At 42.4% G+C, this 13369-nt stretch overlaps 1 protein-coding gene across 1 annotated transcript in view; it reads right to left on the bottom strand.

Annotated features, from left to right (window-relative positions):
* Positions 1–1365: 1365 nt before the first annotated feature.
* Positions 1366–13369, bottom strand: part of GTF2F2 (general transcription factor IIF subunit 2) — an 89317-nt gene continuing 77313 nt past the window's right edge. Inside the window, exons 8-9 of the mRNA XM_071550879.1 lie at positions 7302–7445; positions 1366–2226 (exon numbers count right to left, since the gene is read on the bottom strand). Coding sequence (XP_071406980.1) covers positions 2107–2226; positions 7302–7445 — 264 coding nt within the window. The 3' untranslated portion in view covers positions 1366–2106. The remainder of the gene's footprint in view (positions 2227–7301; positions 7446–13369) is intronic.

Genomic DNA, 13369 nt, shown 5'->3' with positions numbered 1-13369 from the left:
TGATACCCATAAAAAAATCAATCTTTCATAAAACCCCCTAAAAAGCTCTGTACATGTTCCATTACACCTGAGCAGAGATTATTTACCCTGTCCAAAAGCACTCTGCAGATCAATAAAATCCCTCCTTTACTTAGATCTGGCATTTCACACTATGACCTTCTCAACTGAAGACAAACTGAAGCAGCGTATATAAAACCAAAAATACAGGCAGATAAAAACACTTCCCCACTAAGCTAATCCTGCCGGGTATCCCATTAAAGGTAATATTTTCTCTGTGAAATGGTGCTGTCATTTTTACCAGTGGCAATGAATTAGACCACTACAGCATCAGAATTGCATGGCATCCCCCTGCACGGTTTTAGAGGATCATCTGAGGAGTAACACAAAGGAAAAGCTGACCTAGACTTGCTAAGTACTTCAGTTGCTAAAACAGGCCACGAATCCAACAGAGGAGCTCAGCTCATGAAAAGCAAGAGCTCTCATCCTACACATCTGAACACAGGCCCACAGAGGACTTGCACAGCCCAGTAAGGACAGCAATGTGTGCAGGCTCTGGCTGCTGCCAGGGAGCACATCATGTACCACAGCAAGACAAAAAGGCTGGCTCCCTGGGTTCCTCAGCATTCTCAGATGTCTCCTGCAACTGAGAGCAAGCTGGGTCCTGCTTGTAGAGCCTGAGGAGACACAAGTCAATGGCAATATTTATGAAAGCACACATACATCTCTGGAATGTGATATGCTCTTCAGAACTCTCGGCCTCCTAGGAACAGAACACTTCATGCCACAGGGAGCTGGGCACCAGTAGGAAGTATATCTGTACAGATATCTACACAAACAATTCTAGAAAAAATGAATAAGCAAAATTGTGTGACATGAGGGGTCAGAGTTCTTTTACAAACCTCCAAAGGCATTTGACACCCCTCCAAGTCCTTCCCTGCTTCCAACTGGACCAATAATGTAATGTTTGCTTTTCACACAGACCTAATTTCATTAGAGTGGGCAGAAATGATGCACATCTGAAGGACCTGAGGGAGTGTGAAAGCTGTGCTATCAAACCTCACCTGCTTCACTTATTCATGAGGTTCTGTCCACTCTGTGTTCTTTGCTCTTTCTTTAACATAAAAGCTCTGAGAATATAATTAAATAGTTCCCTCCCCTGTTCCCTCACAAAAGGATGTTGAACAGACAACCCTTGCAATGTGCATTACAAATATGGGGGGACAGAGACACAGATAAATTCAGCAATCTTTCCCAAAACACAGAGGAACTAAATGGCAAAGCCAGTAATAAAACCTTGGTTTGAAAAAACTCTTCAGACCTACACCACCTAAATCATGTGTTCAGTCAGTAATGTAGAACATTGCATGGTGCAAATTAAAATAATGTTTTTTATTGATATGAACAAGACATAGGTATCAGCATAAAAACAAAACAAAAGATAAAATTACTCCTTGCTGTACCTAAGTGATATTTCAATTTTTTCTCAGTAATCACCTGGAGGGGACTGTTCTCTTCCCACTGACCTGTGTACCAAACAGTCTTCACTTCACAGGTTTTTAACTGTTGACTTGTTCCCACAGAGTCTAAGGACTGTAATGAGCACCATGGTTGTGGATGTTTTTCCTAAAGCCTGATCTCAAAAGGAGCATCACGTCCATTCCACCCAAACACTGCACAAAGGTTTGTCTACTTTTGCAGCCTTCCAGATGAAGCCCTGACAGATCCCAGCAGAACTGAGGGTATTAACCTTGTGACACTGAAATGCAACCCCACGAAGTTCTAGGTTCCTCTAGGGCATGTTTTCCTTCAAAGTCATTGAGGTTTGGAAAATCCGCAAAGTTATGATAAGAAAGTAAAACTCAAAAGATTTCCTCCAAAAGATAAATCTAATACAAGTTTATTCTATAGACATTTTTTCTGTCAAAAGGCAAAGCACTTATAGAAACATACAAGAAATAATCCTTGGGAAAAGGGCTACAGAAAATTACAAAGTATCAGCTGGTTTAATATATCCTTATCCTTGCAGAATTGCACTGTGCTCAGTCCTGTCTGTAGAGCCACCACAGTTCCCTCAGTGCAATCACTTCCAATTCTCTCTTGCTTTTGTTAATCACTCTTTTCTTCTCCTTGGTAATGTCTGTATTCCGGCTTCAGCTCCCATGTGTTTTTGTGGGTCCCCTTCACATTGTAGATGCCTATTTCTCTCAAAATTTCTTTCAAGTATATCTAAAAAGAAACAAAAATTCCTATTACACAGGCAGGCACTTGCCAGGGTTCCTACCCATCTGCTCAATTGCGCTGACTCAGTTCACAAGGGGTGGAGAGCCAGGCTGGCTGATGGGCGCTCCGGGGTGCGATTACCCCTCTGTGATAGACTTCAGCTCTCAGGCACCAACTGGGATCAGAGCAGCGCAGGTGGAACCCTCGCTGCAAGCCCCAGGGATGCAGCAGCGAGCACCCGAGCCCAGGAGTGACGGCTCCCTGGGAGAGGCAAGTACTAACGGGATGGATACTCCACGGGCTGCCGAAATGAAGCTGCCAGCACTTCCTGGGAAGGTGATAGTGAGGTTATCTCGCACATCCTCCTGCTGGAATTCCTCCCCTTGAGCTAAAAGCACTTAGTCTTCCTGCTTGGACTGGGATTATCTTGAAACCTCTTGCCTTATTCTGACTCCATCAAAGCCCCAATAAACATTTTATTATGTCCTCATTTTTAAAGGAGAGCTGAGTAGATGCCAGAGGATTTTCTAATACATTAAAATATTTAGGCTTGGAAGAGAAAGAAAAAAAAATCAGAACAGGTAAAGCTATGATACCAGTAGCATAACCTTTGAGAACATACAGCTCACTAATATTGCCCTGCTTTACTCTTTATAATATACACCAGTAATTTGCTTAAAAGCCATTTGCCTGCTTGTTTGTTTAAATATTAATCGGGACTGAAGTGAATGGAATGCCATGGCAACCACAGACCACAGTTTAAGAATCCCCACAGTAAATTCACAATTACTTTAGTTTGAGCAATTTCATCCTCTTGGAGTGCATATATTGTACTGGAGTTATTGAAAGCCTTGTACTTTTTGCATCTAGAGTTCCACTAACTGCAAACATCAACATACTCCAACTCATTAAAACCAGCAAATAATTTGTTGAGGACATAAAAGAAAAAGAAAAGCTGATGGCCCAATCTGTTTCTAACACTCTTCCCCCTTTTATTAAATGGAAAAGCTGTGAAATACATAAATAAAAAGTATGTTTGCAGTCACTAAAAATGTCTCTTTCAAAGAAACCAATCATTACTCTCCAGGTACACATCAAAAAAGGGGCGGTCCCATGGTGTAAAGGAGAGCACTCTGGACTCTGAATCCCAAGGACCTGAGGAGTTCGAGTCTCAGTGGGGACCGTCCCCTGGCAGTTCAATGCCTCCCTGCCATCCCATCCCGTCACATCTCGGAAGCTCAGCAGTGTCAGCCCCGGTTAGTACCGGGTGCTGTGACAGTCCCAAGGACTTCACTGTCACTGTCCAAGCTCGCTCAGCCATGGCAGATGGACCTCAGGACTGAAATGGTGGGGCCAGTTCTGTGCACGCTGTGCCTCACCTAAAAAATCCCCTGCGCAGGCTGGAAGGGCACACACACGTGGGGAGAGCCCTGCCCAAATCTGCATTCATGACGTCTGGCCATACATACACATCAAAAATATACAAAGCAATATAAAAACCCAGATCCCACTGGTGACGACACTTAATTTCCACTCCTGTAGCAAAATTATTCTTAAAATCCTATCTCAGAGCAACGAGGGGGGTTTGTCCAACAAGTAAGAAAGGTGACTGTAGCAGACTGCACATATGAACTGATTTCTTAGGGTTTCTTCTTGGAGCAGAGTGGTTGGGCACTGGAGTTGTGAGCATTTTGCACTGCAGGGATGGCTCCTCGCCCTACTAGGGTGCAGGACGAAAATCCCCCAGTAGATGGCAGGAGCGGATCGCTGTACATCCCTTCGCACAGCTCTCTGCATCTTGTCTATTGCAGGGATGCCGATGCCGTCATTATGCCAGACTCAGGAAAAACGCACTCACTATGACAGCAACCAGCGCACAAACGTTTTTGTAGGACGACACTGTATTTGCGCCACTCGCTTTTTAAGCAGGTGCTGAAAGCAGGTGAGAAAGCGATTTCTACATGGGTATGTGTAGATGTGTATACCTGCATATTCACTGCTTTGTTTGCAATCCCTGTGCTTGCACACTACGTAGCTTTCAGTATTGCTACTGACAGACACTTCAAAACATGGCAGAGTGTCTGGGAGGAACATTTGGCTGCAAGATTAAATGCTGCTCTAGACCACATGGATAGAGAATTGGAAAACAGTCCCTATAATTGCACTTAGTCCCATGAAGTTCCTGGGCTGACAGGTGTGTATTTAGGAAGCTGGGTCACGAGGTGTGACGATGCTGCTGGGCTCAGGCAGAACAAAACCACTGTGGCTGCATGTTTCACAGCTCCCGGCAGCTCGCTCACCCCAAACCATCCACCCAGCTATGCCAAAGTTACTTTTAGTTTCAGCTAGTTTTCAGACCAACTCCCCAGGCTGCTTCTCCTAGGGCAAAACTTCCATGAGTTTTGACTCCACAGCATAACAAAATGTAACAAAACCAACTTAAACTGAATAGCAAGGTAAGGTCTGTGCCACAAGTAAGGGCACTTCAAGCTGGAACTGTGAACTGCAGCAACTGAGGATTTGCAACATATTCCTGTTTGCCATCTTTGCTGCAGGGGGAAACCAGGCAGCAGGGCTTTAGGGAGGGCAGCTGAGAACATTAGCCCTGAGAAATCACTGTGTGTGCAGAGCCAACACTGAACTGTTGGAGTTTTCAGACAATTACGAATCTGAGATAATCCTGCTGTGCTATACTGTGGCTTGATGAGGTGAGTTCAGAGGCTGTTTGGATTTTTCCTGTGGGATCACCACTCCGTCTAGAAATCAGGAGTCTCCGCCTGGGTCTGCACTGCACCAGGCTGGCCTACACATCATGAAGCACACTGCTCTGATAGCAACCCCACACTTCCCCCACTGATGCCAAATACTGAATTTAGAGCCTGCTGAGCGCTAATCAAGGGCCCACAATTTTTTCTCAGAAAGAGATTCAGTATGTTTATATACACATAATTCTAACACACAGAGAAGCTCATCTATAAGTAATCTGTTTGTACATTCAAGGGATCCTCTGCTCAGTTCCACCTTCGCTCTTCATTTTTTCCCATGAAAAGTGAAATGTTGTTACAGAATCATGAGATAAAAATTTCTGAGCAGTTAACTTCCACGCTCTGAAAATCCTTCTGAAACTTTGAGGGGAACACAAACCCCACTGTATTTAAGATAATCATTACTTAAAGCTAAAGTGTAATTTTTTTTAAAAATACAGTTCATCTTAGACCACTGGTTCCATACTGGTTTCATTCTTCATAAACATTGGATTGCTCACAGAAAATCATATTATGTTTTCAGTCATGAAGCCCAAATCTAGAATTACTGCAGTATTTCCAGGGAGCACTCAATACTTACATCCAGGTAGGTGGCAAGAGATTTGCCTACCAATTCAAATTGTTATTTTTCATTAAAATGAAAAACAAATAAACCCAAGTTTCCCCGATATAACAGTTAATTTGCATTCAGAACAGATTTGCTTTCTGATTTCATGAGAGCAGGAATTTCTTGTGTATCATGCAACATATTCTGTAGAAAGGGTTGAATTTACTATTTACATTTACTGTTATGTAGGAAAAATACCCTTATTTATTTGTAACTTCAAGTTCTCCAGTGGCTTAAGTGTGAGTTGTGGGTGACTATTGCTAGCTGACGTCATGCTAGATGGGATAACTCTGCACTTGCTTACATTCAAAATGATCCAGACAGTGACTACTACACCTCCCTTACAAAAAAAAAAGCCACTAAAACAAAAAAGCCCAATCAAACAAAAAAAGCAAAAAAAAAACCCTCCACCAAACCAAAAAAACCCTCCAGACTTAAAATTGTCTTGCCACTTCCTCCATATCTTCCTCCTATTCCTTCCTCCTCTGCTCCCATGATCCTCACACCTTCCCTGCCACACAGCTAAGAAGCTGACTCATGAGATAAATGAACGGAAGACACAAATATATTATTCAACTAGTTCTCTTTCAAGGTACTGGAAAACAGTGAACATGCATGGGTTTGAATTGGTAACATCTTCGTGCAGCTTCTATCCCAATAGACTGTGCACCTTATACAAATGTTTTGACACAGATAGACTTAATTCTAAATCTGAAGTGAGCAAAACTAGTAAGCTTTTGTTAACAGAGGAGTATTTTTACATAATCCAGCTGTTGCTGTTCTTTCTTCTGCTTTAGCCCTTATGACATTTTTGCTCCATTTAGACACAAAATTAAGTCCCTTTATGTTTTCTGAAATCTGCAGCTGGGTTGAGCATAGATATTGAAGTCATCAGTGAAAAACATCAAAAACACCAGAGATCCTTCATGTGTCACCATCTCCCTTCCACTCCCACTTGATCTGCTCAAGGAAAGCTTGAACAGGGGAAGAAAGGAAAGAACTGGAAGGTTAGGGTTCACAGATTAAGAGGTTGGTAGACACCGCAAAACAACAAAACCATCATAAAAGCAGATGTCTTTGTGCTTTTCCTGTTTGTGTATCAAAACAGTGTTTAAAAAACCCCAAAATAAATCCCAAACATCAACCATCTAAACTCTTAATCTAAAAATTACTGTATTTGTAAAGGCAATCCAGTGATGTTGGGCACACTGACACGATGCCTGAGCTCCTAACATAGATAATACCTGCATTTAATTCCATGAAATACAGTTTTCTAGACCCAGAGAAAAAAAACATCCCCTGCTGCTCTTCCAAGATGAAGTTCAGTAGCTGAAGGAAGGACAAACCACACACTTAGACAAGCTGTCTACTGTCAAGAGAACTACGCTTCAGTGAGAAAAGTAGCAGAGGAGACATGAGAGCACTACAGAATTTGCTTCTTGGTATTAAAGCTAACCTAAGTAAGAAAGTGATCACTGAGGTTATTTAACCAACCCCTGTCAAGAAGAAGCACACTCACAGCAATGACTTGTATCTTATGCTGTCCTACAATAGTGAATTTAAAACGTGATGATTTCAGAACATTGTAAAACATATTTAGAGGGCTGTTTCAAGGGCCTAATATATACTAAACTATTTGTTGGATACATAAAATAGACACAATACTAACTAATGAAAATGGTTGCATTCACAAGACTTCTAGTACATACCACAGGCTGTTTGGTTATGTCCACCAGGTCTTTAATGTTGTAATACTGATGTTTCTCAAAGGCTGAAAAAAGCATGTCCAGCACTTGTTGTTTATCAGCTCGAGCTCTTTTCCCATCTTCTTTCTTCTTCTTCTCATATTCAATCTGTTACAAAACACATTTTATAGACATTCATAAGTAAGGTTGTATAATTCTCAGTGCTGAACATTAAGATACTAAAAACCCTCCTCTATTTAATAAAACACTGTTCAATGACTCAGTGGTTTTCATCTGGAGAATTTTCTTTTGAGCATTCAAATGTTCCTTTATGAACATAAACTAAGCACTTTGTCTTCAGCACAATAAGCTTTTTAGATATGTATCACTGGTTTAACCAGAACAAAAAAGCAGAAACAGAACATGCATGGTGTGCCCAAACCTGCAGAGAGCATTAATAATAGCACAGGAATCCAAACTGAGATGCTATTCTTACTTCACTTTGTTGGTATCAGCTTCCCAAGTATAACGACAAATGGCAGACAACCTACAAATTGCCATACTTGAGAAAATCCACAGACTAACATGGCTACATCTGCAATCATAACAACGACCTGCCCAAAGTATGCTCAGACAGCCCTTGGACACTGCCTTATCTGTTCCAGAAACAGCACTTAAGGCATCCACCCCGTCAATATACAATCAATCTTCAGCATGGAAGACACATTTTGAGGACGTGGATGGCTTCTCTTCAGGAGAAATCCCAGCAGCACATGCAAAGTTACATTAGTCCAAGGAAACAAACCTCATAAGCAAGGAGAGGCCTCTTGTTGCCGCACATCATCCTACTTTAAACTGCATATTAAAAATTACTTTACCATTATAATCTGCACAAGATGACCATGTATTTTTGCAGAAACTTTTATCGTCTCCAAAAATACTTCCTCTGACTCATCATTAAAAGCATGATTTGCACAGACCAGCACACCAAACAAACCTCAATCACCACAGAGCACCAACCACAACCCCTGCCAGCACATCACCCATCCACCCCCAATACCACCCTCGATAACAGAAAACCATCAAGCTCCTCGGAACCCAACAAAGTGATCCAGAAGGTTAATATAACTCATGTAATCATCGAGTCCTTTCAGGCAAACTGCGTGGGTGAAGCCATAGCGGCACAACGTACAGCAGAAGAGAGGCATGCGATCCATGAGGGACACATGCCTGGCTGCAAGTGGGCCAATTTTGTATGGGAGTTGTTCCACTTCTGATGTCTCAAAACTGATCCTCCAAAGGAAGACCTTTGAATAAGAAGCCTAGAATGAAAATTCACAGTTCTACTGGATACTAAAAATCTTATTTTTAAGAAGAGAGATTGGTTTTATGGCACAACTCATTTTTCTTCCTATGTTTCCTTGCCAGCTAACTCCCTCCTACTCTCAGAGTGAAAATAGCCTGTCTCTTGGTAGCTGTCCCAAAGTGGCTTAAGACTATTACCACCTTTGCCACAGCTCACAAATCTCCAGCCAGCCAACTATCTCTTTCAAATCCTGAAACAAATGTACATCTTTAAACTGAATGTAGAGCAATTTTTCCCAAACTACAGCTTCAAGTTTGTTCCTTCTGCTTTAAACCTAAAAATGGGCTTGCACAACCAAATACTTGTCTGCTTTTCCAACTGTGCATTAGTGTTATAAAAGCTACAATCTAATCACACAAACTCAGCACAAAATTCATTTTATCCACTAATACAGGTTAGCGTAACTCTTTAGCCTCGGCATTTGAAGAAGCGTAAGTCTTCAAAATAGTAACAGCTGTGCTACAATAGCAAACTGTAACATCAAGTCACTTTCAGGGTATATCATCTTAGTTGCCAGGATGTACAGCAGAACTGCTATACCACAGACAGTAGAGTTGGAACACAAACCTAGGACACTGGCCTTCCTAGAAACAATAGTATGTCAAAACATTTGCTTCTTCTGCATCCAACAGACAATTATTAGGAGCCTTTGCTGATCATGATAAGGTTTTAATTGCAAGCTTTGAAAGCCCTGTTGTGGATTCCGTTTCTGGTTCTCTACTGGTACAATCTCACCACACAGGATAATGCACTTAGACTGCATCTAGTCATAAACATGTGAAGTAGAACTGCAATGGCACTGAAATGTTCTATATCAAAAAGTCTACTCAGCTGATCTACTTCAAAACTAAAAACCCCAAATACAGTCAGGATCCATTAATACAGCAGAAAATGATGACACCACAGCATGACATTAAGTTGAATTCTTTACCAAGCAGCATGGCCAGAGTCACTAGGGGACTGTTGGTTGCAACTCCACCAAAAAAGCAGTTGGCCAGTTCTCTGGGTATGTTCACACACCCATACAGGTATTGAAGCAGCTGGATAAATCTCATTCACCTAAAAGTTACTATTACTACAGCATTACCCATGTCCTGATATGTGAACAAGGGTTTCTGTATGAAGCACCTAAAGAAATGATACAAAGAGTGGGGAGTAGGAGGAGACTGGCTCCTTGTTGTGTGAAATGTAGGATGAGGTAGGAGATGTGTTACAGTGCCACCTGCAAAACAGGCAATACACTAAATCCACTGACTGCCAAGAGGGTAGTGATATGTACATTGATGAGGTCCCTCCTCGGTCATGTCTTCTCTAGGCTGAACAGAGCCAGCAGTCTCAGCCCTTCCTCCTAAGACAGATGCTCCAGTCCCCTCAGCACCTTTGCAGCCCTTCGCTGGACCTGCTCCAGGAGCTCCATGTCTCTCTCATACTGAGGAGCCCAAAGTGGACACAGCACTCCAGATGCAGCCTCACCAGGGTTCAGCAGAGGGGCAGGATCATGTTCCTCAACTTGCTGTCAATGCTCTTCGTAATGTACCCCAGGATACCAGTGGTCTTCTTGGCCCCCAGGACACACCGCTGGCTCATGGACAGCTTGTTGTCCACCAGGGCCCCCAGGTCCTTTTCTGCAGAGCTGCTTTCCAGCAGGTCAGGCCCCAGCCTGTGCTGGTGCATGGGATCATTCTTCCTCAGGTGCAGAACTCTGCATTTGCCTTTGCTGAAGTTCAGACAGTACCTCTCTGCCCATCTCTCTAATCTGTCAAGGTCCCTCTGAAGGGCTGCACAATGCTTTGGAGTACTGGCCACTCCTCCCAGCTTTGTGTCACTGGCAAACTTCACGCGTGAACAACAGCAATGCAAACATTATTAAAAACAATCTAATCTAATCTAGTTGGGTAGAACAAATATTTTTTGGTGCTTTCAGAAAACTGGTTCAGATTCTCTCCATTTGGTAGTTTATTGGAATTACCATCCTGTAGGTTATATTGTATGACATGGGAAGGAAAGCACACCTACAACTTTATGGAATCAAGAAACTGACACTGTATTCTCCTGGGAGCAGTTTCCTAATAAGCCACTGTAATCAGCTGTAGCTGGATTTCTTGAGCCTGAGTTTTGAGCCTTTTCCGACTTAGGGATCCACAGAATTATCCAGTTTCTCTGTGAAGTTGCTGATCAGGTCACAGCTGATATCAGTAAAAAACACTCTACTGGATTTTCAGGAGAGGCCTATTAGATTTGATACACTGGTTTATGGGAAACTGTTATAGGGTTACCTAAGTGACCCTAAATTTAGGCTTTAAATATAGGGGTAGGCCTGGAGCTGTCAGCTGACTTGAGCTAGGCTGAGCTAACAGCTGACAGTTTCTAGCCACTAATATTTTATTCTATACTATATTACGACATCATTCTCCAAAGGAATGAAAGCCTGGGTAGGAGTGGCTTAGGCAGTCGCTTCTCAGCCTTCCTCTTGGGAGGACACACGATGCTGTCCCAGGGGGGATGGGGAGGTCCAGGCCCACCACTGGTTCGCCAGTTATCACAGGAAAGTAAAATGTGTTGTTCTGGTTCTCTCCTTTCTGCTTGGGTTTGTCTCCCTGGGGACTAAGTCTTTTAAAGTAATTTGTAGTTAAGATAGTAGAATTTGTGTGTTCGTTAGGAAGTGGGGAATTGTTCCTTGTTGTTTCTAACTTGTGTGAACGTGTATTGTACTTTTCTTCTAATTTTCTCTTTCTTTCTGTAAAAATACTTGTGGTGTTAGCATAAACGTAGTTTGAAGGGTTTTTTCCCTCCTTCTTCTTTTCTTTGTCGGGCAGAAAAAGGCTTTTCTCTCTGTACTTTGGGGAGTTGGCAGTTTGCTGGCTCAAACCAAGACAGAAACTAAGACTGAGGACATTAAAAATATTTTGAATACATGAACAAGTTAACATTTTACAAGAGGGGATGGATTATCCAGCCTTACTTCATTGCCAGAAAAGCATCCAGCACTTTGGAGTTGAATTTCAGAAGATGGTATTAGAAATGAAGGCATTTCTATTTGCAGTGCTTGACTGAGTTCTGCGTTCCTACCTGAGGTCACTTTTCAGTGCAAGGACCTATGCATTTGTTTCTGAGGTTAGTAACTTTTCTCTGACTCAAAAATGCACCAGTTGAAAGATGTGGCATTGTTGTAGTTTGGGATTATTATGTAAATTCTCTCCCCTGCCACTTAACTGCCCAGGCCAGCAGTTAACAAAAGAAGTAAACTGTTGATCACTTGGGTGGGGGCAGGTTTGTCTCTTTTGGTTTTTTTTTTGGATATTCTTTGCAGTCTTGGCTTGGCGGAACGCGGGAGTGGGGGCTCAGAGGAGGCAGGCTGCCCTGCTGGTTACTGCTGGGGCTTTCCTGGCTGTCTCGCTGCCGCTGTGCCCGGACTGCTTTTCTGGCCACGTGGCTGCTGCTGCCTACCCCTGACTGCTTTTCTGGCCGCGTTGCTGCTGCTGCTGCCTGCCCCTGACTGGTTCTGACTTCGTTGCTGCTGCTGCCTGCCTTGGATTTGCTTCTGGTTGCTCGTACTTTTCTGCTTCTTGGACGTGGAACACAGGGGGAAGAGACGGAGTCCATCTGAAAGCTCGCTGCTCGTCTGTCTGGCAGAAAAGGGACTGAAACTCACTCTGCAGCCAGCCGGGCTGTGACATTGACACTTAAGTATAACCTTTCCTCCCGGAGGAAAACCTGCTGGGTTTTTGTTGTTGTTTGTTTTTTTTTCTTTCTCTTGTGGTGTTGGGGAAGTGGGTTGCACTGATATATATATATCAGTTATCCTTCTTGTATTAAAATTCCTTTTCTTAAATTTGATAAAGAGTGGTGTGATTATCGTGAAGGAGGTCCCTCCCCTGCTTGTGGGTAAACATTTTGGTTTTTTCCCCTCAAACCGAGACAGGCATAAAAGATAAAGACAACCAGTTACAGGCTGCATTGCTCTGCCACAGCAGCAGCTATTATACCAACCCTTCTGCATTCTCCTACCTTCCCAAATGACAAAAGCAAAATGAACAAGAAAAAGAAAACCAGAAACAAACTGCAACCTCCTCAAGTGGAAGGTTAAGCTGAAGTGATGGAAGAAACTGACTTGCTCCTTAAAACAAAACCCAGAAAAGGAGGAAGACCAAGAGCAATGCACTGAGGTTATTCCTTTTGTACGAGGCAGATCTGTGGGAATAAAGGATAAGCAACATAGTCATAATGGGAAAAGCTGCTGGGACTCTCATGGCAATCTCTAAGAACAACACCAAAAAAATCCACTGTACTGTTTGTACCTCTTCAAATGACATATAGTGAAATTGTGCTTAGCTAGCAACTAGCTACCAGCTATAGCACTTCCCATGTGGAGGAAAATAGTTACTTGCTTAAAAATTCATGGTTCCCACACAAAAGAAAAAAGTAACAATAAGGAAATTCTTCACTGATGTTAGGTCTCTCAGAGGATCATTTCCTGATTGGATGTAATATCCTAATGACACAGTTAACTGGTCTTCTAGAAAATAACATGAAGTAGTCTTTTTAACTAATGCAGTGTCTTTTCTTTTGGTAGTAAATTGTAATGTCCAGCATTCTTCTTTATTTTAGTGCCTCAGTATACTCTCCTCAGTAAGTTTCTATTTTACTTTCTCTGGATGAGCTGAAGTAAATTATATAAGAGTATTTGAATTCCGTACACAAATGCAATGTGAATATTCTAATATTC

This window comes from Pithys albifrons, chromosome 1, assembly GCF_047495875.1.
Source record: "Pithys albifrons albifrons isolate INPA30051 chromosome 1, PitAlb_v1, whole genome shotgun sequence".
Taxonomy (NCBI): domain Eukaryota; kingdom Metazoa; phylum Chordata; class Aves; order Passeriformes; family Thamnophilidae; genus Pithys; species Pithys albifrons.
This window is presented reverse-complemented; position numbering and strand designations above follow the sequence as displayed.